The following is a 27,715-nucleotide window of genomic DNA, read 5'->3' on the forward strand; positions in this document are numbered from 1 at the left end:
ATGCAGGGGACATGGGTTCGAGTCCTGCTCTGGGAAGATTCCACATGCCATGGAGCAACTAAGCCCGTGCTCCACAACTATTGAGCCTGTGCTCTAGAGCCTGTGAGCCACAACTATTGAGCCCATGAGCCACAACTACTGAAGCCCACGTGCCTAGAGCCTGTGCTCCACAACAAGAGAAGCCACTACAATGAGGAGCCTGCGCACCACAATGAAGAGTAGCCCCCGCACCACAATGAAGAGTAGCCCCCGCTCACAGCAACTACAGAAAGCCTGTGTGCAGCAACGAAGACCCAACGCAGCCAATAAGTAAATAAAATAAACTAATTAAAAAAAAAGAGAGATTATTGAAAACTGTTTACAGTTCATGTGGGGGCTGCCTCTAAACTTCTGTGGTAGCAGATGGGCTGGGTTCTTCTGCTTCTGAGGGCTTCCGGCCCATTTGTGTTAACCTTTGTTTCAGTTTTTTCTTAGTGTCTGGAGTTTTATCCTTTTTGGTTTAAGCAACAGTTCCTATAACTAAAAAACATATCAAACAACCTAATTAATGCTTTTGGATTCAAGCCATTGATCGTGTTTCCACCCTCTCCCATCCATTGACCTCTCTGGAGAGTTTGTTTGCCTTAGACCAGCAGGTAATTGTGTCTCCACCTCTAACTTTAATAAATACAGACGTCAGATTTTTAAGCTGAAAACAAACTCGGAGGTTTTTCTTTTCACAGATAATCTATTGTAGTGTGCCAAGGGTTTAATGAAACTTGCAGAATGACAGATAACTTCAAGGCATATTACTGTCATTGTCATGTAACTCGCACTGTGCAAGATTGTGGAGAGAGCCGGAATTCATTTCATGGCTGTGCGGAAGACTGCCATTTGCTCATAAAAGGTTTTATTCATTGATATGAAGAAACTCAGAGCCAAATGTAGCTGCCTCTAAACACTGTAAAGAAGACCTTGGGGTGTGTATTTTTGGCACTCTTATTCCCCATTTTCTTATAAGCAACTCAAGTCCTTTTCAGAAAGTGATGGGAGTTTTAATTAAGTCACTCAGTGAACAGTGGTTCATTGTTACTAGTTCAAGTGACAGATGGCAGAATTCCAAGTAACCTTCCTGACTCATTTGACCATAAGATGACATTCTTTCCTGGAAGACTTTTCATCTCCTCTTATGTCAAATGAAAACCATTCCTGGTTGTCAGTATGTTGTTTTTTTCTGTCTCTTCCTACCAGTTCACATTTCCTGTATTTCACTACTGATTCCCATTTGCTGGAAACCAATTGTTCTTCTGTTGGTTCTTCTGTAACCTCTTCCTGGCCATCCCCCAGCTCTTCCCTTCTCCCCTCATCCTCCATGGATTCTTCATGCTGTAGCTGGAGACACCCTTTTGTAGCAATCAGATAAGCTGGCCCCTTCTCTTTCTCAACATGTCCTCCTCACAATAAGAGCTGCTGTGTTCTGCCACCAAGAGTTTCTTGTAAAAAAATTAAAATTCAGAAAGTCTAGAGGTGCTTTTGAGGCAATAACCAAAATAAAATGAAATTCTACAAAGTCTCAACTTTCAGAAGAATTTTTCTTCATAACATGTTTGTCATAGGTGCAAGTACATGTAAGTAGATGTAGTCCTCAAGATAGAGTACCTGGGCCTGGGAGTCTGCATTTTGGCAAAGTAAAAGGAGGTGAGGAGCTTATGCATGGCCAAGGTTGAGAGCCACGGGAATAGACTTTCTCTGTCCCTCTCCGGGATCCGCCATCGAGGTCAGGCCATCTGGGTGTGTTGGGAATTGCTCACCTCTCTTGGAGGCGGCTGGCAGTAAGCCCTCCCGTGGGAGGTGCCAATGGTGATTTGCAACCTTAAAAAATTAATATTAGTAAAATAGCTACGATCTTTTGAGGCCTGTTGAAAGCCATGCATTACAAGTATAACTTTACAAATGAAAATTCATCAATACTAGTATTCTCTAACTCACCTGAGGGCCATAGTCCCTCTGGGTGTCTGAGGCGGACATTGACATGGTCTGACAACACGAGTAGAAGTCCACCAAGCCAAGGCCCAGGGGTGGATGTTGAGGGTCAAGAGGAGGAATCAGGCCATGTCTGTAGAATGCTTTGTAAAGCAAGCATTTGCAACTAATCCAAAAGTATTTCTTCATTGGCTGGTATGTGCAAGTAGAATGCAAAGTGTAAGGTGGGCTTCCTGTCACTGACAAGTTTTCAGCCAACTCATGAAAAGTGAACTAACATCATAAATACTTGGGAGAGTTCCCTGGTAGCCTAGAGGTTAGGATTCTGGGCTTTCACTGCTATGGTCCAGGTTCAATCCCTGGTTGGGGAACTGAGCTCCCACAAGCCATGACGCGCAGCCAAAAAAAAAGAAAGAAAGAAAGAACAAAAGAAAAGAAATATTTGACCAGGTTGTAGCACTCAGGATATCTAGTCTGACCTTAGGAGGGTCATCTTAGACCAATTTCAATAAAGAGGAGAAATGGGAGGAAAGGCTGGGAAGATTCAGTGGTAGTCACACTGAAGCCCTAGGATGCCTGTCAAGAAAGAGGGACTCAACTCAGCTACTAGGGTATCAGGCTTGAGCAGGAACCTGAGATCATCTGAACTCACATATCAGTGTAAAGTGAATTGATGAAATGTCTTACTTAGCTCTTGGCCAGTGATGCAGTGCAACAGATACCCTCCAGAATCTCAGTGGTTTTGAACAAACAGCATTTCTTTTCCTCATGTGCTTGTGGGTCATCTAGGGCAGCTCTGGCTTTGGCTCCAGGCATTGCTCAGGTTCAGTCTCCTCCACAGATTTGATTCCGGGACCCAGCAGAAAGGACAGCAGGTGCCAGGCATGTTCAACCTCATGGGGGGGGGGGGGTCACTGGACCACACGGTGGGGGCCAAAATATGCAGTATCTCTTACAGCCTCTGCTTACGGCACATCTGCTAAGACGTTAGCCAAACAAGGCACGTGACCCTTACCATAACCATGACCAGGACCAGTCAGTGGGCAGGGAAGGATACTCCCCCTCAAGAAGGGGAGCAGTGAGTATTTGCTGAAATAATCCAGTCTGTCACATGCAGAGAGACTTGAAGGCCGAAGATCAGTCACTTTCTAAGAAGCAGTTGTGTTTCTCATTCATCTTTTTAAAGCAGACTGTGCCTTGCAGAAGATGCCCAGTGATCCCTTGTTTAGTTGAATTGCCTAGAATTGAAATTGGCCTCCAGCAATGGATTTGGGAGTTAGGGAGGTTAAGGATGAAACGTACTTTACCAGCCTCGACGTTTCTTCTTCCAAGATATTTGTGGCTGTATCAGCCGATCCAGCTGCTCTCTGTTGGGTGTTAAACAATAAATGTTTCACCAGATTCCACCCACTATTTGTAGGAGTTGGGCAGGACTGAGTTGTTAAAGCCTGGAAACTTAAATAGTGAAAAATAACCTGTGTGCTTTAGTTTTGAAAGCTTAATACACGTTTGGACATTGTTTTTAAAAAGCTATAAAAAAATAATTTGGTTTGTTGGAACAGGTTAAGTTTTATCTTATTTTTAAAAGGTTGAAAAGTATTTTAAATAAAGGACTAATGGAAATTGGAATAAAGGGAGAAGAATCGTTTATATAAGAACCTAGTACCTATGAAAATGTAATATCTTTTTTGATTAAAGAAGTGAAATGTGTACATAGAAACAATTTCTACTAAAAAAAAACCTTTCATTTCATGATGCCATCATGTATTTATGGATGGCTTTTGACTTTTGGAGATAGTTTTTTTTTTTAAGATTTATTTTATTATTTATTTATTTTATTTTTGGCTGCGTTGGGTCTATTTTGCTGCTCACGGGCTTTCTGTAGTTGTGGCGAGCGCGGGCTGCTCTTCACTGCAGTGCGTGTGTTTCCCAGTGCAGTGGCTTCTCTTGTTGCGGAGCACGGGCTCTATGCACGTGGGCTCTAGAGGTCAGGCTCAGGAGTTGTGGTGCACAGACTTACTTGCTCCATGCCACATGGGGTCTTCCCGGCCCGGGGATCAAACCCATGTCCCTTGCATTGACAGGAGGACTCTTAACCACTGCGCCACCAGGGAATCCCCTGGAGGTAGTTCTGTATATGTATTCTCATTTACTGCTCACAACCAGCCTGGGCGTTAGGCGAGGTAGGAAGTATCATCCCATTTGCTACAGAACTCACATTCAGAGAGGGTGGGAACTGTCCATGACAGCTGGAACCAAAAGTTAGCCTCCCAGCCCCTGTATGAGAGTTCATAAACCACAGACTTAGAGCAGAGAGGAACCCAGCTGGGCCTGAAAGTCAGTAGCAGGTGGACCAGTAAGACTAAACACGTGAGAAAAGGTAATAATTTCCACCCCAGCCTGGGAGAGACGCTGGTCATCTAACAGTTCGTGTCCACCATGAGTGAGGCTCGGTGCCGGCCTAGGGCACCTAGGGGTGCGGCGTGCAGGCAGAGAGCAGGAAGATGAGTCGCACACGTCACCAGCCTTTAAAGCCTTATAAAAGCTGCGGGAGGGGTAGGGAAGGGAAGAGTCTGGCACAACCTGGTAGGGTCCAAACAAAATCATAGGTAAGCTCAGTGTGCTAGTTATTCCCCAGGATTATCAGGTTAACAGGACAGGATATGTGTGTAAGTACTTTAAATTTAAAAATCTCTCATCGATGCACATGAAGATTATATTCCCCTCCTGAAATTGTGCCGCCTGAGCATCCTAGCTTTTGTATAGCAGAGGCTCTCTGTACCTGGGGTCAGGCCTCCTCCTCCCCAGCATTCCTCTTAGTCCTTTAAGACCCCAGGGGAGAGTTCGTGGGTCAGCAGGTATCAGGAAGCGGATGGGACGGCAGCAACTTGAGTGGAAGCAGTGAGCTCCAAACGTGAGGAAGAGTTCCTTGATCTACCCTGTGGCCTGGACAGGGCAAGTTCCCCAAAAGGCCCAGAGCAGGAGATGAGATACCGTGAGGACAGACTGCAGGACTCCAAGCACAGGCCTGACCAGGGACTGAGACCCTTGCTTCTCAGGGTTGCTTAGAGCAGGGATTCCTGTCCTGGGCACCATGGATGGGATTTGCGGGGGGCGGGGGAGATCCATGAGCTTGGGTGGAAAAACTCTGACATCTTTAATCTCACTGACCTCTAAATGAAATTTAATATTTCCTTCCATTATGAACACAGGCAGCAAACCGTGTTAGTTGCGTTAGTCACCGCTAGAAACCACAGACGTTTTCATATGACACTGCAGACGTTGAAGACAGATCAGATCATTTACACATGCTGTTTGAAAGCCACAGCAGCTGATAAACTGGAGCTCTTATTATTTGACGTATGAATAAATAAGCATATATTCCACTGTGTCACAGCTTTTAAACTATTCTGAAAATTATATTTATTACTGGTTTCTTTTGTCACTGTGTGTATTTAACAACATTCTGGGAAGGGTGCGTGATTTCACGAGACTGCTCACAGGGTTCATGGCACACAGACTAAGTTAAGAACCCCGGTTAAATCTTGTTTAGATTCTGCAGTTGTTAGAAAATAGACTCCTTAGGATGACAGGTAACATCTCCCCACCCTGCTAGAGGGTTGGTGTGGATTTTTTTCAAGTAATAGGCAGTAACATTTATTTCAAGAATGCTGTTTCTAAAAGCTGCTTTTTTAAAAAGAAGAAAAACTATACTGGGCTCATTCCTCCTTCCTCTCTTTCTTCTTCTTTCACTCTCAACCCAAACACAGGTGCGCAGCATGCACGCGCGCACACACACACACACACACACACACACACACATAGCTTCCTATGCTGGGCAGGCAGGCCTGAGCCACCGCCGGGGTGCCTGTCAGCCCTGGTGTCCAGCCTGCTCCAGAGTCTTGGTTGTTTTCTGGGAGCAGCTGTGTCACACTTTCATTACAAAGGAGAGAACAGAGAGCTCAGGGGCAGGGCGAGGACTGTACTACCAGCCCTTCCCAGCCTCTTCCTCCCCACCTCGATGTCCTTGGGTGAGTGGAACCCTTCTTAAGAACTGTTGAGAATTTACTGCTTCCCACTGTTCTCGCCTCAATCCCTTTATGCTACTGAGAAAGATGGGGAAGATAAGACCCCTCGGTATAGTTAAAGAAATTTAAATTTTCCCTCCAAAAGTAAAACAGTATTATCTTAAATTTGAAGCCAAGATTGTTTCTAAGCCCTACATGGGTTTTCTAGTGGTTTGTATCACATACATTTTCACTGAAAGTCAGGGGACACAAGATAGTGTTACAGAGAATTCTCTTGGCTCTTACACGTTCACTTCACAGCAGTTTCACAGTAGAGGGGGTGCCACTTAGCGTGTGTTAGAAGTAACCAGTTTTCCTCCAAGCCTTTTGTGCCTGAAAAGCCATTGCCTGTTGTTAACTGATTTATGGGTTTGTTTTTCCATCCAATAAATTGGACCCAAAATGCATTTTTTCCATCTTTGATCGTGCTGAATATTTGCTGTAGGACAGGAACTCGCCAGAGCTGTGCTCTGGGAAGCGAGGAGCTTCTAGGCTAATAATCTTTTAGGGCTGTACATGTGGCCATGTCAGCACCTCACTGGCTCACCTGTTTAAGGAATATCTTCTGACTGTTGCTGGTGTGTGGGGCTCCTTGCTGTGCGGGCACTCAGGAAATGATGGTGACCGTGATCAGCCCCGCCCTGGGGAACCCAGGTAGATTCACAAACACCTATGATACAGGGTCATCTGGGAGCGTACAGGAGAGGTTCCTAACCCAGAGGAAGGAGCATCGCGTCTGAGACCAAAGGATGCACAGGTCATAGGAGGACAACCTGTGCAGAGGCCCAGGACGGCAGGAGGCGGGCAGACCCACAAGACTAGGAGAAGTGGAGACTGCAGGCAGAGAGGCTGAATCGGAGGCAGGACGACTTCCAAGCCACGCTGAGGAGCTTCAGTCTTATCTCAAGGGCAAGGGACAGTGGAGCAGCCTTATCAACCATGTGTTTCAGAAGGTGCCCTCTGTCTGCATTGCAGAGTGAACTGGGTGGTGATAAGACAGGGTCAGGGAGATGGGTGGGAGGGCAGCTGCTAGCCTATAACTAGGGAAGTAGCCGTGGAGATGGGAAGACAGTGTGGATGGATCCCAGAAATCCTCCAGAGGAAGAAGCCATGGGACTCGGTGCTGCATTAAATTCCTGGACTTGGGGCGAAGAAGAGTGGGTGTCTGATCCCTCACATGAGTGCGTGGTTACTTCCCTGTGTGAGACAATTGATGCTTTTAAAGAAAAATTGAGTTCACATATTTTCGGTGAATCATGACACGATGGCCTGAGCCTATAAGGTACATAATTCAGCTTAACCACCGGAACCCTCTGGCTCTCGGTCCAGAACTGGATCTGCAGCAACTTAAACACGAGGACCCAAAGACAGTAACGTCGGCTTCAGGGAACTGGGTACCACGTGTGTCCAGCTGTGAGTGGCTGGCTGGTGTCTGAAGTCAGACACAGAGAAGGAGCAAAGGGGGGAAGGAGAAGAAAGAAGTGCTAGAAAATAGTAGGAAAAGAAATACAGAAGGGAGGGAGCGAGAAAGGCAAATGTAGAGAGGAAGGGAGAGGTAGTGAGATAGATGTTGTGACAAAGGTGCTGAATCAGAGCTGCCCGGGGCCGAGGGGAGGCAGAGCTGTGAGGGAAAGATGCTCCTCACCTGGCACAGGGCTGCCCCGCAGCTGCTCAGGATGCCAGCCGTGCCCACGGGGCACACCCCACAGGAACTCAGCCCCCTTATCCAGAACGTTCCCCACCACCAGCATGACCTCTCCTCCCTTCTGTCCAGCTGTTTACAGTTTGCAAAGTGATGCTGTGAAGAGCACTGAGAGCTTCGTGGTGAGTGAGGTGGGCTGTTTAATGGTCTTTAACAAAAAGTTGTTTTGAGCTGCTGCTAATGAGGAGTCCATTCTCAATCCTGCTTTAAGCAGAAAGTGTCTTTTCCCCTCTCCTGGGGCCTCAGGACAGAGGACAGAGGAGGTAGAGACAATGGGGAAAGGAGGAAGCAAATCCTGCGAGAATCCACAGATAACAGGGACTGTCCGTGGACAAAGGCTGGACTCTGGGCAAGTGCTTTACCGAGCATGGAGCTTGAAGGAGAGCTGTGTCTCAAGATGTCAGGGAAGAAGCGAGGGGGACCCACAGATGCATCCAGGCTGGACCAGTCCAGTCTCTAGACTTGCTGGCTAAACGTCGTCAGCATTTCCTTGGAGAGAAAAACTCAGAGGTAACATCATGACACGCCTTTGTAGAACTTTTGCCCGTGACCTTGTAGGGTGAGTCCCCATAGTGGTCATCCCAGAGGGGGCTTCAGGCTTTCCCAACAGAGTCCTTCGCTGGCATCACAGAGGCCCAAGGAATGACCCCGCCCCCTTAAGTATGGTGATCCACAGGCCGCTGAACTGGGTGGACCCTACCTGAGTCAAAAATCTGGACCTAGAGTGAGAACAGTCAGGTGAACTGCCCGCCCCCACGGAGACTCGGTGAGCCTCATTGTGTTCACACCATCACCACGGGAGCCTGACAACAGCCCTGGGAGGCAGGCGTGGAGGGAGGGTGCCCACACACGAATGAGAAACGGCAGGCCAGACTGGCTCACACCCTGGGAAGCAGGGGCCACCCCCAGAGCCCTCTCAGAGCAGCCCTGCTCTTTGCGGGATTGGGTCCTCTTTTGTGGGCCGGTCGAGCTCAGAGCCACCCTCTGGGACAGACCCTGTTAGCCGGGCTCTCACGCTGAACCTGTGAGGCCAGGATGCCGACATGTTCATCTTCAGCACGTGACTCTAGGACTGATCCGACTGCTTGGGCAGCCAGTTCATAGTCAGAAGGCTAATTTGTAACTGCACAATGAGAAATAGAACCATCTGTGGGAAGCAGAACCAGCATGGCCATCGTGGGGGGATCTCTTGGTACTTGGGTCAGGTATTCTCATGTAAGACCAGGAGCCATTTAGATGTATTCTTTAGAAAGATGCTTTGTCAGAAGACTCTAATAATTTAAAACAATGTACTTAAAGTAAATTTTCAAACATAGGTCTTTTCTTATTCTGTGCATTTATTTATGTATTTTAAAACTGTTTTGAACAAAAGAAAGAGACTGTCTGGTGCAATATTTTGGAAAGTGCATCCTTCACCAACAGGAAAAGTCTCAACAACAGGATCTCTGGGGCGTCCAGGCACATGTTCAGGCTGTCCTGGACTGCTGCCACGAAATTCAACCCCAGAGTCCCTGCGCTGCACATAGGCCTACTTCTAATGCGGAGGCAAAGCCAGAAGCGAGCAATCTTTGGCCATCGTTTTATTTTTATCTGACCAAGAAGTGCTCGCCTCATTTCTGCCCGTAACTGTCAAACTGCAACTCTGCTTTAAAAACATTTTTCTTCGATACCCAAAAAAGCCACAAGCAATCACTTCGTGAAAGTCTGTTTCTGTTCGTCTCGCTCTCCCCGCGTGTGTGGCTCACTCTGTCTCCCCTGATTTGTGTGTGGCTCCAGCTTCGGGTTTCTGGGGAGTGACTGTGCGTATCTTTGGTCTCGCTGCCTTTTGCCTTCCTGAAGTCTGTCTGTCTCTCTCTCAAGGTTATGTCTCCCGCTCAGGCCTCTCCTCAGAGCTGCAGGTGTGCAAATGCATCTGCCTTCTGGGCATCTCCACGTGAGGAGCTCAGGGACACCCCAGATCGGCATCCCCACCTTGCTGAGTGCAGCATCATCCGTTGGTTGCACAAGGCGAACACCGAATGTTTCCCACTTGGCTTCTTCCCCTCCCAGCCTTCCCTGAACACCACCAGGCTCTCTACATTTTCTTACCAGGAGGGTGCATTTCCCTCCCCTTGCACTGGCGTGGCCAACTGAAAGCTACCATCGTCTCTCACCTTGCCTGGGCAGGGGTCTCCTCGTGGACCCCCACCATCCACTCCTCTCCCCATTCGGTCCACCTGCTACCATCTCAGACAGAATCTGCTCACACTGCCTCTCTCCTTAAATGTGCTTTTCTGCTGGTGGCTCATAAGAAGGAGGCCCTCATCCTTCACCTGGTCCAGCAGATCCACGCCCTCCCCCCTCCAGCTCTGCAGCACCTCATGCCTCGCTGCTGGGGCTCCAGTGCAGAGGGCCTCCTCTCAGTTCCTGGAAAAAGCCACGTCCTCTCTATAAGGTCCTGCCCATCTCTCACGGAGAGCTCTGGGGTGGTTCCTGGGCAAGCACATTCCTCCCTGGGCTTTCTGTGCTCGGCCTTCGCAGCTCTGACCAGTTATTTGGTGAAGGTCTCTGCCCCAGGGAGGCGTAAGCTCCAAGAGAGCAGCCCCGTCTGTTCCTCACCAAGTGTTCTCAGCAACCCACACCTCCCTGGCCTGCTGCTGCTCAGTTAACATTTGCTGAAGGAGGGAGGGAAGGATGAAAGGATGGAGGAAGGAGAAAAAGAATTTGATACTCCCCTGCCTGTATCGGCTTCATCTTTCCATGGTACCTTTCTCTCTTTAAAAAAAAAAAAATGCGGCGCACCCAGCCGCGGGTCGCGTCAGGACCGGGGTCCGGTGCGGAGAGCCCTTCGTCCTGGGACACGGGGCGCGGCCGGAAAGGCGGCCGCCCCCTCGCCCGTCACGCACCGCACGTTCGTGGGGAACCTGGCGCTAAACCATTGGTAGACGACCTGCTTCTGGGTCGGGGTTTCGTACGTAGCAGAGCAGCTCCCTCGCTGCGATCTATTGAAAGTCAGCCCTCGACACACGAAGAAAAACCACGCGGGAGGCCCGGGTTCAATTCCCAGCCCATTAAAAAAAAAAAAAAAATGTCTATTACGTTTTTAGCTCAGTGACTAGGTTACTGCTCTCACCTGGAACAAAAGAGTTTCCTTCCCCCAGTCTACTAAACAAAAGTCACCGCTCACACCCTCAGACGTTCCAGCAGTACAAATGAAAAGTTTTAGACTCTAAGAGGAATAATAATTTTTTTAATTGTCTGATCAAGAACTAGTAACCCTGATACAGTTCTGGGAGGACAGAAATGACAATTGGAAGTGACTCGTCATGTATTTAGGCCTATTGCAGGTAGAATTCATACAGATATTTATTCACTCAACAAATAGTTGAGGGCCAGCTGCAAATCTGAATAAAGGAGTAGCTTTCAAACTTTTTCGCCTTCCAACTCGCAGTAAGGAATGCATCTTACATTGGAACTCAATTTACACAAATACCCAGATAAAGTTTCATGAAGCAGTACTTAAAACTTGAGTATATGAGATGCCTTGATGTTTTCTATTTTATTCTTTTTTTTTTTAATGATGGTCATGACCAACTAAATTAATTTCATGACTCACTACTTGATCACAGCCCTTAGCCTGGAAAACCCTGAATAAAAACCATAGGCTTCCTGTACGTAAAGCAGCTCCCGACCTGTGGCCGATGACTGGCAGTTATGCTGGGTGGGCAGAGTGCCAGCCTCACGCGGGGCTGGGGTCTGGGGTGTGTACCTGCAGGACAACAGGAGGGCACATTTAGCAAGCCAATCAAAGGTCGGCGCCTGCCTGTCTGCCTTTTTAGAACAACTTAATTTGAAAATTAGTTGTTCAAATTAGTTACTTCAGTTTCAGCAAACTAAACCAATAGGTCAACCGTCCTTAACTAAGAACAGGCTGCAGGAAGTTGTATGTAAACAGCCGGGTGAGGGCGTGAGAGTGGAGGGACTGTCGTCTCCATTAGACTTTCAAAACATTAGGAAATAAAAAATTAAGAATCAGTGCTCTAGAGGTTAAAAAACAGAGCTTCTGATATTCGTGGAAGACAGTAGATGAGAGGGTGGGCAGTGTTAGCAGTTGCTGCCTCTGCCTCGTGTGTCCTCATCACATGGTCCTCCTTCATCAACCTCATCCCATCACACCTCACCCAGGCCAGGGGAACCCTGAGAGCCCTCTCCAGCCCTGCCCAGGGATGGGAGCTCGGTAGCTCTAGCAAGTATCACGCAGGAGGGTTTTGCTTCTTGCCCCAAGGCTCTCCCTGTGGAACGAAGTTAGCCTATTGTTACACTTAACTCCTAGATAATCGCAGTTTCCTCACTATACTTTGGTCTTAGCAGCCCTCCATAAGTCTTTCCAGACAACCCAGTGGAATCTCTAGCCATTAATCTGCCACAGATTAGAAAACCACATTCCCAAGCCATAAACAGTTAACAGGGCAGCTCCGTGGGTATGTAGGACCCAAGGCTGATTTAATGTTCCGCTCTTGCCATCTTGACATTCTGAGTAATTTTTTCGTAAGGATGCCCTATAGTTTCCTTGTACAGTGGACCCCACAGAGTCCATAGCCGGTTCTGACTATTAGACAGAATCTTTGGCCTGTGCTTTTGAGTGCCTGTGTTTAGAAAAGTAATTAACGATCCACTGACTAGACCATGGTGACTCAGTGAAGTGCTGGCATGGTTTGTACAAACAACAGCAGCAAACAAGAAAACAACACACTATATTTAGAGTCTAAGAAGCTGCTGACCTGATTCTGGTGGTGGGAGTATTTATGTAGTACTTGGTAGTCTCCGAATGCTTTAGGGCCACTAGTTAGCTCTGGGCCTACCCTGGGTCTGTAAGAGAGCTAGTTCTTATCAATTATTTATAGATTTTCTACTGCGGAGGCCTGCCAGCACTTCCTAATTTTGTGTAGAGTGGACACAATGGACTTCAATTCTTGAAAAGTTTTATTTCTCCATACAATCCTAATATTTGAGTGGGAAAGAATCTTTAATGGCATATCCAACTGCTGAGGCCCAGAAACCTGCCTAAATAGGCATTTAGGATTAGGATTTCAGGTCCTTTAATTTAAGAATCCAATATCCTTCCTACAATGCATCACCAACAGCACAATATTACGCATATTAGAAACTTAACTTGGGACTGCTTAGAACAATTACAGTAAACATTTGCTAGCTGATTGTAAAAAAATTTTTGGGTGGTTGTAAACAGTGGGCCATTTTAGGAAAAGTATATAATGAAACCAATATAGAAAACAGATATAGGTCAGCCTGCTCTAGTTGAAGGGGGAAGGAAAGATGGGCCTCCCAGGAACTCAGTTTGGAAACACATTAGCTCTGCAGACATCAAGGAGCCGCCTGGGGAAAACAAGCAAAGAGCTGCCAGAATCTTATTTGCTTTGATGGTCCCTCTCATGGCAACGTGGAGGACAGGCTGAAGGGGCAACCCAGGAAGGTTTCACAGTGGTTCATGAAAGAGGTGATGGGGTCTACGGCTGCACTGACCCTCAGAGACAAGGAGCAGAGCATAGAAAAGATAGCAGGAATGATACAATGAACAATCCTGTTGACCAGCTGGCTGGGAGTGGGGAGAGCCCAGGGCAGAATGAATGCATTCTCTCCCTCGGGCAGCTAGAGGCATGCGGGTGCCATTCACTAAGAAAAGGTGCGCTAGTGAGGCTTGAGGACAAGGGAGAATGATGGACACAGCTTAGGACCCGCCGAATGAGAGGCGGCTATGGGGCAGTGAGGTGGAAACATCTAGCAGGCAGTTGGAAAGATGGCATGAACTCACCCAAGGAAAATACATCAGCGAGAAGTTTAAAAGCCCGAGGCTGCACCCTCAGATAGTGCCCTTGCGCTCAAGAGGAATGACTGGGGTTATCCACCCCCCAGCGGCACCCTCCCACGCCTGGCTGTTTGTAGCAAATCACCAAACCTTGAGCCGAAGGGACACAGGGACTATGGAATCCTGAACACATGCCTTCAAATGCCACTCAGGCAGCTGGAGAAGCAGGGGCTCCAGGGGGCTGGACGTCTGGTCAGAGTCAGCGTGTGGTAAGGGTTTTGGAAAGCCCTCGAGATGACTTCTGAGCATCAGACACCCCTTCTGCTTATCCGAGTCTAACTCTACTTCTGTTCTGTGTACACAACGAGGCAGCCGGACTTGTCCGCAGAGCCGGCCTGAGCCACAGGGACCCCCGACGCGGGGCAGCTGGACCCTGCGGGTGCCTGAGGGTCTTCTGGCCACACCCCCCTTTTAGAAATGGGAAACCGAGGAAAGCTATGAACACTGTGAGCATGAATATCACCCTCATAAAAACATGCCCTCCAGGTGACTGTCAGAGCATTTACTGAAGCAGGGCTAGAGGGGGAGGGTGTGCCTCTCTCACTCTCCCAACTAACATCTGTCCACATAATCTTGTAACACACAGTACATATGTAATTATATTACCAGATGAGATAGGACACGTGTGAATAAGGCATAACATATAGCTGTGTTCCTTTCCATGAGCTCTTCTTATATTTTAATACTACTCATCATGAAGTTGGGTCTACAGTTTCAACTTAAGAAAAATGAAATGCCTCAGAAGTTTTGCAAAGAGGTCTCATTCTGGATAAAGTGTTTTAAGAGGACTCCTTTGGACATATCACAGTTTGCTTCTCAAGGCAACCATCATCAATTTCATTAGGCTGTTGTGTCCTGCTCATAGACACAGCTCTCTGCGCCTTAGATGGTGTAGATTCTTTGCTACAAGATCACAGGAGCAGGCTTATTTTGGAAAAGCATGCCCATCAGGAATATAATTTTTCAATTGTGTATTGTAGTCAAATTAAAAGGTTTTGAAGAGCCTTAGAATTGCTAGCTTTACATGTAAAATGTACCCATAAGTCAGTTATGAAACCTTCACTTTGAGGATAAATTGACTGGCTTCAAAAAACATAGAAACTGGCCATGAAAGAACATCTGTCCAAAGAGTGTGGGGAGGTGGGAGAAGCAGGGAGTAGACATCAGAAGCAGCTCTAGACCCAGACGTAGCACAGAGGAGCCCCGGGACTGTGGCCATTGCATTTAGTCTGAGATTCACTTTCTGTGTCACCTGTACTTGAGCATCTGTGCTGCCCACATCAGAGGTTCAATATGGGGCAAGTGAGTTAAAGCACATGAACTGGTATTGAAAACCAGAAAGCCCTACAGATGTTTAAGCCATTGTGATGTAAGGTGGTGTTGAAACTGATGGCAAGGCCTGGGATTTCTAGAGAGGAGCAGAGACGAGAGAATTCTAGAGAAAGCAGGATGTTGGTTGACAGCATGAGCTTGTTTTTCAGATTTGGAAGATAATTGTTTTAGTCTGTGGAGAATTAAGGAGAACTCCCAGGCATAGTTTCTGGTCCTGCAAACCCAGAGACGGGGTGGAGCTGTTGCTGTGAGGGGCCCAGAGGGGTCAGGGAGTGGCCGCCCCCAGAAGGAGACTCACTGGTATTCAAGCACTTGCATATAGTGAAGCGTATTTCAGAGTTTCACAACTTAGCAAGTTACAGCTACAGAACTACTGAGGACCACCAGTGTGCCAAGACTGTTCTCCTGAGGATGTACAAATTGGAACTTATATACTGATTTTATCATAATGATGCAGAGCCCTAATCCAGGAGCTAAATTCCAGGACGCTCAAGGACCTCAGTGCCAGGGCTCTTGTTCCGAGTCTAATAAAGGCAGAAAGCTCTGGGAGGAGCTGGGGGAGACAGGGGAACGTAATTCTCCTGCCCCGTTAGAATTTACTCTTCATTTGATGAAGCTCTTGGATCCACAGTGTGGGAATTGTAGGGTTTCTTTCTGCATCCCAACAGGCTGATTCACTTTTTAAAATGATCTCATTTCTATTCACTTCTTATATCTTCTTTCAAAAACTATTTATATTACAAACTAAACCTTTTCTCCCTTCTCCCTCACTTTCTTAGAAAGAGCAACTATTTCTCTTTGCGTCAAGACCTTTCTCCCAACCCCTTTTCTCAACAGCTCTATCTTTGTTTCTAATCAGCAAATCTACCTCATGGTAAAAGTTGCTTCAAAAGGCATCTCCAGTGCACCCTTGTCTCTCCTCCTAGAAGCACAGAATTTTCCCAACATTGGAAACAGGAGTTAAAAACAAACGTTAAACAAACCTAGAAAATTTGAGGGAATAGAAATATATAAAGTTGCCCTTTGGAGGAGTTGAAGGGACCTTAGTCGTCTGTTAGTCAAGCCCCCTCATTTGATGCCTAATGAGACTCAGCATTGTGCCAGGTAGTAGCAAAGCCAGGATGGGGACAAGTGAGATCGTGGGGGTGGGGGTGGGGTGGGAGGCATGGGCCAAGGTTATGGTAAATTGTAGTGTAAAGGTTACAACGATTCTACATTTACTAATTGGTTTTACATTGAAAATTTGGGGGGTTTTTTTGTTTGTTTTTTTAACAAACAGAGCTAAAAGCTGCAGAATCTTAAGTTATGGGACATTGGAAAGGACTCAAGACCAGAAGAATCTATACAGGTGCTAATAAAACACAGAGTTGCTTTACATTTAATCTTACTTCTCAAAGGTGTCTTGGAGCTTATTTAATCCAACTTTTTACATGTAAAGAAGTTAAGCCCCTGTGGAGAAGAGATGTATTAATACTTTAAGGCCAAAGTTAGTTAAGATGATTTCTTGATTTTGTTTCACATAAAATTAAGCAGATAGAACTCATTTTCAGAAAAGGAGCAAAGAAGTATTGGGGGGCAGGCAGTAAGAAACCTCCGATACATTCCTTTGCCCCAAATAATCCCCAAGCCCCACAATCTCAATAAATAGTATCTGGCAAGCAGGTTTATCACATCTGTATGTCTCCATAAGAAGTTCACTTCTTCTGATGTTCACTTTGCTGAGAATGAGGCCGTCTTTTCACAGGTTAGAGAACTTCTTGTCTGAGAGTGGGCACCCAGACATGAGCTAGGTCTTCTCCACATCTCCCAGAGGGTAGATACCGTGAACCAGAAGAAGCCCTCGGGGCCAGCGACACAGCTGCCAGTCCCAGCGTGGCCGTGGTCCACTCTCGTTCCCATTCCTGCTGCTGTGCTGTGCCTGCAGCTGTGGGTGCCCACCTGTGCTGCCCCGGGAGGGAGGGGCCGGGTCCTCAGGGCCCACCTGGCACAGTGACCAGCAGAGAACAGTCAGCGGAGGCAGAAACAGGTGGTGGTTAAGAGTACAGGTTAACACCTGGGTTCCAACACCAACTCCTCCATCTTCACGTTCCTCTTCTGTAAAATGGGCATAAGGGCATCGACCTCGCCAGGTTTCGTGAGAATTAAGTGACGCAATTCATGTGAAATACTTAGCCCAGTGCCGGGCACACAGCAAGGACTCAAGGTTTGGATAAAAGTGAAAAGAGGAGGAGGTGGTGGAGTAAGCAGCTGAGGTTGCTTTCCAGAAATCTCACCAGTCATTAAACACAGTGGCAAGGCTATAATTACTTAGATTTTACCAAAAGGTCTGGAACAGCATGAATTATTTAGCGTCTAAGAATGTGGTCCTCTAATACTTCAGCTAGTTTCATATTTAAATGTTCCTATTACATAATTTTTTAAATTACACAGGAACCATAAAGGCCAGGTAATAACACATACCACTACATCTCAACATTCCTCATCCTAAGGAAGCAAAGGATACCTCATGAGGCAACATTTTTCTAATTTTGGAGGTAAAAAAGTCCTAGGTTTAAAGAAAAAGTAATTTTCCACTTCATACCTTTAAAAACATTTAACTTAATTTAAATGTAATTAACATTTAAATGAGAAGTTTCACATCGCAGTTTTCACAGGATTCTCAAGACACCCTTGGAGAGAGAAGTTGGGACCATTATTCCACTTCTGCAGACACAGGCCACTGAGCCCAGGATCACTGTATGGAAAACTCCTATTTGCTTGGCCTGAGGATATGACTTTATTTATCTCATGAGGGCCTGACTTCTGGGAGATTTCAATTCTTAACATTTTCAAACATTTTCATTCCTTTTTCTGGCAACCTTCAAACACAACTTTTGCAAATATGTTTCCATTAATATTTCCCTTAATACTTCAGTGGATTTTTCTATCCCTGTCCAATTTTAATACGACTTCATTTCTCCTTATTTTTAAGGCCTCTTTTTCATACTCCATCTCTCCCGGAAATCAAATCTTCCTTTAGTTAGAGGAGTGGCCTAGTCCCTCAGCTTAGCCCCTGCGGTACCTCATCTGGCTCAGTGGCACCCTCCTCTGAAAAATGTGGGGATAGCACCTACCTTGTGTGGCTGAGGTGAGGGAAAAATGAAATACTGTAATGACAGAACAGGCACTCAGTGAACGGTAGCGTTCATCATCACTGATAATATTCTTTTTCATTAGTATTTTGAGTTGGGGGTTAACAAAAAAGGATTATAACTCCTTCACCTAGACTATGTTCCCACTGGTCATTTTAATGGCTTCTTTCCCCACTTAGGATCTGGTGACTTTGAAGTTGCCTGAATTCCTGCGGACTTGAATTCCACCCGAACCTTCGGGGTCTCCCGACGGCACCCTTCTGAGCTTTTAATAAAACCACCTCTGCTTCCCACCAGTAGCGAGACAGGCCAGAGGCGTCTTCTCCCTGAGCTGATGGACACTAACGACTGTCCCATCAGCTCTTTCAGCCTCTGTCAGCATCTTCCAACCATCAGCCTTCTCTGAACAGCTTCAGATTTCACAGACCCCTGCCCTTTCCTGTGGTTGGCATGCCCGAAATCTCATTTTTTTATCAGCATTTTCCCATCTCTCCACCTGGCGGCCACGAACAGGGATCACTTGGAAAACTACCAAGGGCAATTAAAGGCATTTCTTCCTTCACTTAGTGCATGTTTGTCGAGCGTGTGCTACATGCCAGGCGCTTAAGGGCCAGGGCCATCAGGTGACTAGAAACGATTTCTCACCTCAAGGCCTCACGTGGGGAAGGAAAGGGGAAAAGGTCCACAAGCCACACCAGGGCAGCGTGATGCTAACGGGGGTGTGGGCAGGGCACCCCAGCTGGCTAACTCAGACCTCACATTGTTTTACAGAAATGTCTAGGGTATCAGCCCCCACCCCGTGCCCCGTGTTCCATTCGCTTCCCCCCAGGCTCTGTCCCTCCATTAACACAGCTGCACACAGACCCCCAGCAGCCTGGTTTAGGGAAAGGCTCCTCTTGTGATTAAAGGAATCCTCCAGACAGGTTGCAGTGCAGAAACCGCCCCCTTCTGGCAGGATCCAGACTTCAGCGTCGAGGGACTTAGCAACAGGTCCAAAGCGGTTTTTTAAAGAACCCCCATCACACACACACACACACCCAGCCCACCCCTAGTGCATAGCACACCATTCCGTCTTTCCACACGGAGACCACGCAGTGCGCCCTCCAATAACAGTTGTTTGAAGCGTCTCAGATGCTGCGGCTGCACTTAACCACGTCGCCAGCTGGGGCCCCTCCTCCAGATGTTCTCTCTGCGGCCCGTCACCGCCTCCCTCAGTCCCTGGGAGCCACCGTGTGCCAGCGCGTGCCCAGCTCTCGTCCGCTCTTCCTCCCTGGAAGCAGAAACCAGGCCTCCCCGTTCGCACGGCCCCCGGCAGCTCCTGACTGGAGCCAGCGAGGGTCTGGCGAGCACCCTGGCCGGGTTTCTGGCCTCGACCCGCCAGGGCGGGGGCCGCGTGCTGCCAGCATCGCGAGAGAACAGACTGGTTTCCTCAGGCAATTCGGTTTTCCTCTGTTAGAGGCTCGTTCTTTGGGTCTGAGGAATGTTCTGGATTGTGAAAATAGTGTCCTCGCCAATGAGACAAGGAACTCCTGGAAGCCGTGGAGCGTTTGTTATGCTGGTCCTCTTCTTAGGGGTTCCAGCGCTTGACACAGTGCGCAGCTCACGGGAACACTCACCGCAGGTGGCGGGGTGCTTGGGGGCGAGAGTTCTGGAAGCAGCGAGAACCGGGCCGGCCTGGCTGCTGTTCGCTGTTCGGCCCTGGGCCACATGTTTGCTCGTGGGGGTGTCCTCATGGTAGCATGAGGGTTTGTTCAGTCTTTGACAAATGTTTATTAAAGGCTTAGTAGAGTTGGCAGACAAAAGCAAGTAACAATAAATAAGATGATTTTACATAAGGTGGATGAAGGCGGCGGCGGCCCTTTTGGCGTCATCAGTGTAGAGCTGGCATTGAACCCTGGGGGAGAAAGATTATTGTGTGAGAGAGAGAGTCCGCAGAGAAGAGATGCTGGCACAGCCCGGGGTGCAGCCCCCTCCCCCACCCTGACACCCCGGAAGTCAGGGAGGAGGGAGGAGGGTCCAGGGGTCCGGCAGGCAGCTGTGAGACAGGCGGCCCTGGGCTCTGAGCTTCCTTCTTCACAGAGGTGCGCACCCAGCTCTCAGGCTCCTTTACCACCACGTGTTCAACAGTCACAAAGGAGAACATGAAAACCATTAAATGGAAGCGTTTCTCAGCAAGCCTACATTGTTAGTGGGATTTTTGTCAACCAAAAAAAAAGTTTTCAATAAGACAGGTTTCCAAATGGAAACGGCTTCCAGCTCAGGGCTGCCAGAGAGCCAGGCGTTCGCACCCATCCTGAGACATCACTAGTTTCCCAAGAAGCCCCCCAGACCCCGTGCCCAAGGGTCTCGTGTGCATCGTCTGTTGCTTTCATGCCACAGCAATTCTGCCTCCCTCAGGAAAGCGCAATATCACAGCTTAGTTAATAGTAAACTTTCTAAGCTAAGAATACAACTACCACCTGCCCCCAGAGAAGTGATTACCGTCAGGCATAAAGACCTTGGTACTTGGCATCTGGAGATCAGCTTTCACAGCAGGAACCAGAAGTTCCCACCTAACCTGGGCTTCTGCGTCCCCAGCCTCCACTTCTCATTCCCATTTTCCATAGGCGTGTGCTAAGAAGAAGAGAGGTTTCTCAAAATGACCACCGCAAAGTCTTAGGAAAATTCAGCTGATTTCGATTTCTTTTCTCTTTTTGCATGTCTCATATAGACCTCTCCATTGTACTGCCTGTGAAGATCAGTGACGGGGAAATGAGGCTGTTTTTACACAGGGATTAACTTTTCCAGTTGTGTGGGGTTGGCAACACACGTTAACATGAAACACACATGGACATACCGATAGGAGTTGCTTTCCTTTGAATGTCAGCATCTTCTAGAAATTTCTCTCTGGGTGACCTCAGCTCAGACTGGCTGCTGCTTGTTGATGTCATTTGCAGACAACGGGGAATCTTACAGTTCTTCTGCCACCACTGTTTCTAGGCGTCCACATACCCTTTTCAAGAAATAAGCTTACCCTGACATAAAATATGAGATGAGTGATTTATGACAGGTGACCAGAAATAAAGGAAACACTGCCTTGTGTAACTTTATGTTCTATTTACATACATAGCCCTCTCAGTATGTTTTCAAAGCACATATAGACAGATGTGAAAATTGGGTAAAAGCTTGGCTTGGAAAAGAGCCCAAGTGAAAAAGCTTAGCATTTTCCTCTCTGCCCTGCGGCAGGCAGTCTGTTGTGAGTGGGTGTGTTAGAAGGACACTCTGGATAGGCCCTCTGAATGGAAGATCAGCTGAAGAGCAGAGAAGCTCTTAGCCATTACTTGCAAGGGGAAGAACAAATGAAAAATGCCTTGCAGACTTTGTGTGAAATCCCCAAGGTGAGAAGATGCGGGTTTGGCATAACAGTATAAAAATGCCCAAAGCCAGCACTGTCACTTATGAAGTGCTCGAGGAAGCCTGTGCATCAGCCCCGAGAAAGACCCGGCCTCAATTCTAGTTCCACTGCCTCTGAGCTTTACGGCCCCTGAAGGCAGTCTCCCTTTTAAGCCTCAGTTTGCTTATCTGTAAAATAGGGCAGCAGCATCAGTTTCCTCATAGGAATGTTTCAAGGCCAAATGTATTGATGTATGTGACACTTCTCGACAAGCTATAAAACACCGCATACTGTTTTTTTAAAAAAAAAAGAAAGCTTTCCCAGATGGTATTTAGCCTCACAAGACCCTCTACAGTATCCTTGTTTTACAGGTAAGGAAGCTGAGAATTGTGGACTAAAATATCAGGTGTATTACATTATTTGAAGATCATAGATAACTTAAAAATACTATCAATTCTCCTACGACTACTGAAATAGCAGAGACATTTTTTAGAAAACAGCTGTATCTGGGATGGGAGAACAAAGGATTGTCCCTTTGTCCTGTCCCTGGTCCCTAGTGACCTCTGTCTTGGCCACTTACTGTGAAAGATGGTCTCTGAGTACCACACATCCGTGAAAGGCTGAGCCCCAGCCCAGGCCAGCCGAGCAATCACCATCAGCAGGGTTGGTACCATCTTCAGGGAAGATTGTTCTATGAACCGGAGAGCTTTCTTGTAGAAAAGTGGGAAATCTTTACTTTTCTGTTGGAATGAGAATAGAATGCACACTCTTCGTCTTTTCAAAACAGCTAAGCTCTCTTGAAAGAATAATTATATTTTTGAAACGTCTTCATGTTAAGCAGTTCTCTGAGTGGAGAGTTTGGAAATATGTACATAAAATGATACCGTTTTGTTATATTATCAGACTATGGGGGGTGCCGCTCCCTAAAGACATTTTATTAATTGATTTTTTTTTTTTCTGCCTCTCATTTCAGAACGATTTGATCACCACTGTCCCTGGGTAGGCAACTGTGTGGGGAAAAGAAACTACAGATTTTTTTATATGTTTATTTTATCTCTGTCCTTTCTGACAGTCTTTATATTTGCATTCGTTGTCACCCACGTCACCCTTCGTAAGTATGCTGGCGGACGCAGGTTGCGCATGTAGCCATTTGCCTGACTTTAGTTTTCTGAGCTAATTTTGATTTCATATTCTGGTCATTCCGGGCTCTCTCTTTCTCCTCTTTCCCCTTCCCCCGCCGCCTCCTCACTTCCAGCCTGCCCCCCTTTTTGTTCCTCACCCCCGCTCCCAGCCTGGTCACCACCCCCTCTCCCTCCCACCCCCATCCCTATTCTTCCCACAGCAGCTGCCAGGGGTCCCCCTGGATCAGACTCTTTCACTTACAAGACTTTCTCCTTGATGCATGGTCCCTATTCCCACCTCGTGACTTCACTTTCTCTTCTGCTAAGGGATCCCCAGGAAAAAATCACCCCCACGTTGTCACAAAGGATAATGTGCTGTAAAGATACCCAGTGAACAACAGAGGTTTTTTTGTTTTTTTGTTTTAATGTGATATCTACTTAAGCAGGAATAGTCACCTCCTTTTTTAAAAAAATGGGGGGAAAGACTGAGCTTTCTTACACACAAATCTATAAATGTTAAAGATACACATTTGACAAGATGTTTAATTATCTGCCAGAACATTGGCAAGCTACCCCTGGCATATGAAGGAAGCAACTTTATTAAAAATGAAGTTTGGATATAAATGACTTTAAAATATATTTGCCTAAGCAAAGGGCGTTTTTCACTCCCCTTCCGAAGGGCATAACTTTGAATGGCTTCCGTCTCCTGGCCCCTCAGTTTCCTGTAGGAGGGCGTGATGAGAAGGAAGCCACTTGGCTTTGACCTGTAAATGCGAGCCTTTAAACTTCCATTACAGTCCCATCAGCAACACTGAAGAGCAGCATCTCCTGTGTCCACATTCCTGAAGTACGCCCGCCCCTTAGCAAGTACAGAGCCTCTCTCTGGAATGTTTCCAGAAGTACCTGGACACACGCCTCACTTGCTTCCCTGCGGCAGCGCTGAAGCCACGTGGAGTAGGCTAAGGCTGAACTGAAGCACATTCCCTGCCCCTGCTCTCCTGGTGGGGTTTGGGGGCGGTGGGGCGCGGGTGGTATGGAAGGTTTCACATGGGTTCTTTTTAAATATTGGTCAGTATGGGACATGAATGACTATCCCAAACTTTCTTAGGCATTTTAAATCCTAGTTCCCGTTCTTTCTGACTGAAATCCTTTCATCTGAATGTAGCACAAATTTGTAGTGTACGCTTGAGAGCTGTAACTTGGTGGAATGGCAAGAAGAGGATTAGCACTGGTCAGAGACCCCTCCCACACCACTTGGGAAGGATGCCTGCTGGGGCTCTGAGGCACCTGTTCTATTTTCAGAGTCTCAAAATGGCAAAAATGTAACTAGGGTCCTACCTATGTATTAATAGACAGTACAAGCAATTGTTTACACAACTACAGAAGACAGAAGTACTGATATTCCAGCATATGTGTGACACTGAAAAAATAGTCTTTAAACATTACATCTTATATCATCTTTAGCAACTTCAAAATGCCTGTACATATATAAATAATCACTTTGCATGTATGGCCTTGCCCCTACCTTCCGGATATCAAGCAGTATTCACTTGCTCAGCCTCGCACGTGAACTCTGGAAACACGCACACACACACACACACACAGTGAAGCTGACCACCTGCCACCACAGTGGCATTTTCATCTCCTCTAAAGGTTTACTCACTCTTGTATCAGCAAAATGGAGTTTGCTGTAGTGGATGCTGACGTATCGTTCATCCAGTCTTCCACAAAAAAGCATTCTGAATGTATCTGCCTGCAAGTTACACAAATATGTTGGACAAAAGCACATAAAGGTTTTCCTCTCCTCTGGTTCTGCACCCCCCACAACAACCCCCACTAAATAACCCCGCCCGGCCCCCCATTTGCTCTCAGGAAGGGCAGAGGTGTTACGTGGCTCTGTGATCCCGCTAAGATTCTGGAAGCCTTGGCAGAGGCAGAGAGCTGTTTGAGAGCAGCTGGGGGACTGTTCCCTGAGTCCTCCAGTCCTGCCAGGAAGTGGGCGCTGAGAGGGAACACAGGACAGCGAGGGGTGGCCGGGAAGGAAGCCCGTTATTGCAGAGATTTCTGGGAAAGTGATGTCTGGATTTCCTCACAGAGGAAGCAGAGTCTGGAAAAGCAGTACAATTTGGATTCCGTAGGGAAAGAAAAATAGTTTCTTTTCGCCCCTCCTTTTGCTTCAAGATTGTGTTTGCTCTAAGATCTGTCCACGCACTGGCTTCGCCATCCTGGCCTAGCAGGGATGGAGGAGAACACCTTTCCTTGTTAGCGCTCCCACCGGTTGGCATCCTAGCACATGGCACTACCTCGTGCCTCCACGATGGCCGGGGGCACAGAGAGGATGGGAGCTCAAAGAGGAACTAGAGCCATCATGCCCTTAGCCGCCCCGTAGCCAGCCAGCTTCCAGCTACACAGAAGCCAGGACCCTGTCTCTCACTCCCACGTGGCAGCCACACCAGCAGACAAGGCCGTGGAGATACACTAGGACCAGTCCCACGACATCCGTCCTCCCCGCTCATCCCACCACCGCCCCCGGGCCAGATTATGTCCCCAGAACATATGGACCCAGTCTTGTCACCCCGAGGGGAGGCCACCAAGAGCTCCTCCGTATGGGCTTTTCTTTTTAAAAAGCATTTAACACCCGTACATAAAATAAAAATCACTTCTTGTCAGATGCATCTTTACTCAGGCCCCTGAAGAAATGTTTTCTTGTGCAGAGAGTTCATATTAAAATGTCTCAAACCCAAAAGGAGTCAGTAATAAACATCAGCTTTGTGAGTTTGCTTCCTCTGGGTGTACAGAAAGATGCCTTTTATACGTAGCCTAGTTTACAGGATGCCCAGGGTCAAAAGTTAACAAACTTTGGGAAAACAGTCTTTTGTGAAATAAGAGAAAAAAATAGCATACGGCATTCTGTTTTCCTATTAAAATGAAGAAAACAAAGGAGTAATCAGAACTATAATTTGTGGGAAAGTATGCAGATATCCATCTGCTTTTATTGAAAAAATATCCTGCAGATGTTGGGTCTACTTATGAATCTGCCATTTTCTTGTTGAATAACTTTAGTGGAATCTCATTCTCTGATCAGTATACTGGGTGCTGTAGCACTATAAAATGTAATTATTTAATTGATCTTTAGACACCTATTATTTTTACGTAACAGAGAGATTTCAGCCTGAAGGCTGTTGTCTGGAGGTGATGTTTGGATACTAAATTCTGCTTTCATTCCCACAGGTTCACAGCAAGCAGGATTCCTAAATGCTCTTAAGGACAGTCCTGCAAGATATCCTTTCTGGCTCTTGTTTTTTACAATGTTAACGTGTTAAGTATTGGACTCGCCTTCTACTCAATAACCTCATCATCTTGTGCCTTGGCTTTCCTTCTCATAAATCGTGTTCCTTTTCCTTCTGTAAAGCATCCGAAGAACTCCCTAATACTCACTTGCGTGACTAACAGCCTCTGGATGCTTGAACCTCGAAGTGACTCATTTAGCCTTGTTTAAATTGAAGTGCTCTTTCGCTAGAAAACTAAGTGTGAATTCTTGCCCACCTCCAGAAACCCACAGTGATTTGCGTTACATCAGGTTGGTTTGGGGAGAAGTCAGGCTGAGTTCCAGCCGACTTCATTTTGATCAGCTCGTGGTCCACACAGAACATTTACGGATGCCCCTGTGAGGATCCCTTCTTGGTGCAGTTGCCACATGGGGATCCTCTGACCCTGTGTGTGGGATCTGTCTGGGGGTGCAGTTGGGCGTTCCTCTGGGCAGTAGGGATAACCCTGTATTTATTTGTAGGAACAGAACACCTTTTCATAGCCCTGAATGGATTAAAGATGGTAAGTCTCAAGTCATTTGGATGCTCCCAAACAGTGCATATGGGCATGTAGCATAGTGTTTTGAACTTCTTGAAAGAAAAATGTTCACCCGTGAAATGTTTGAATGGGCGCCCACTCCCTCCCCAGTGCCCCTAGGTCTGGCACTAATTGGTGTAGAGTCGGCCAGCTGGACCCACTGACCCGGCTCCATCTGGGACCCAGCTCTCTTTCTTCGCATAACCAGCTGGACTGGACTTGAACTCCTTGTTACTCCCAGGAGGAATCTTCATCATGTGGTAGAGAATTCTTAAAGAATGAAGAACTCTGCTAAGATGTACATATCATGCCCAACATTTAGCAGTTAAAACAAACCAGCCCGTGTCCCCAGAAGCTGGTGTGTGTGGTGGTGGTGGTGGTGGTATTTAGCTAGATCTAAAAGCACATGTGATTATATATATATACATATATATATATTTACATGGTATGAAACGTCTCCTTTTTGGCACCTCTGTGTTTATGGGCAGCACAGAATATTGGTTTTGAGTGCAGGTTCTGTAGTCAGCTGCTAATCTCATTAGAAGGGGACAGGGACCTATGAAGATGCACAAAGGCCCTTGGAGAGCACATTCCACAGGTGCGTCCTGCCTTCTGTTAATCATTTGAGAAGCCGGAGTTAGCGCGCAGTTGGCCAGAAGGAAATGTGCTGGGATGAAATTCTCAGCCTCGGTGGCTGCTAAAAGCAGGTCCCGTGGGAAATGCCATCCATCGTTTCCCTCCCCAGCCCTGCTGGGGTGACCACCCTTCTCCATCACCACCTCTCTGTGTCCTTCAGTTTTCAAGGCAGGTTGCTTTGGCCTATCTTACAGCCAAGCCTTGTCTTTTCTTCCCTGACGAAGAGGCTCGTTTAAGTCTTTCAGGAAATCAGTTTGATCATGAAAGCACACTGGTCTTGTTAAGTTTTATAAATGCAACTCAGAACTGGTATTGAGGTCTAGGCTGCCAGCTGGAATGCCTTCTGAAGCCTCAAGAGTGTGGCAGCCTCAGCCGCCTCCCCTCCCCTGTCCCCAGCACCCGCGCCTTTCCTGAGATCGTGGGCCCACGCTGGATGCCCGTGGAGCATTTCAGACAACGGCCGGCTGTCAATGAAGGGGGTACTCTCAGTGGGGAGGGAGGAGGAGGGCTGACCTGAGCCCTGGGGCATTTCAGCTGCTCGTACTCCTCACAGCATCACCTTCAGGCCCCGCACGCCCCGCTGGAGCAGAGAGGCACTGGGAGCTTGGGTTTGTTGCTGCTGGGTCTTTCTTCCCGGTATCTGCTTCAGAACTCCCAGTTCGTATCATAATCCCAGAAGGAG

General features: G+C 47.3%; 1 protein-coding gene across 3 annotated transcripts in view; it reads left to right on the forward strand.

The window, feature by feature from the left end:
- ZDHHC14 (zinc finger DHHC-type palmitoyltransferase 14) overlaps positions 1–27,715 on the forward strand; it is a 260,634-nt gene that overhangs the window by 199,300 nt on the left and 33,619 nt on the right. For 2 of the 3 annotated variants that reach the window (XM_057739593.1, XM_057739594.1), the window contains exons 4-5: positions 22,404–22,541; positions 25,783–25,831. In XM_057739593.1, coding sequence (XP_057595576.1) covers positions 22,404–22,541; positions 25,783–25,831 — 187 coding nt within the window. The remainder of the gene's footprint in view (positions 1–22,403; positions 22,542–25,782; positions 25,832–27,715) is intronic. The other variant, XM_057739596.1, reaches the window with a different exon arrangement.

The sequence above is a fragment of the Hippopotamus amphibius genome, chromosome 6 (genome assembly GCF_030028045.1).
Source record: "Hippopotamus amphibius kiboko isolate mHipAmp2 chromosome 6, mHipAmp2.hap2, whole genome shotgun sequence".
Classification (NCBI taxonomy): Eukaryota; Metazoa; Chordata; class Mammalia; order Artiodactyla; family Hippopotamidae; genus Hippopotamus; species Hippopotamus amphibius.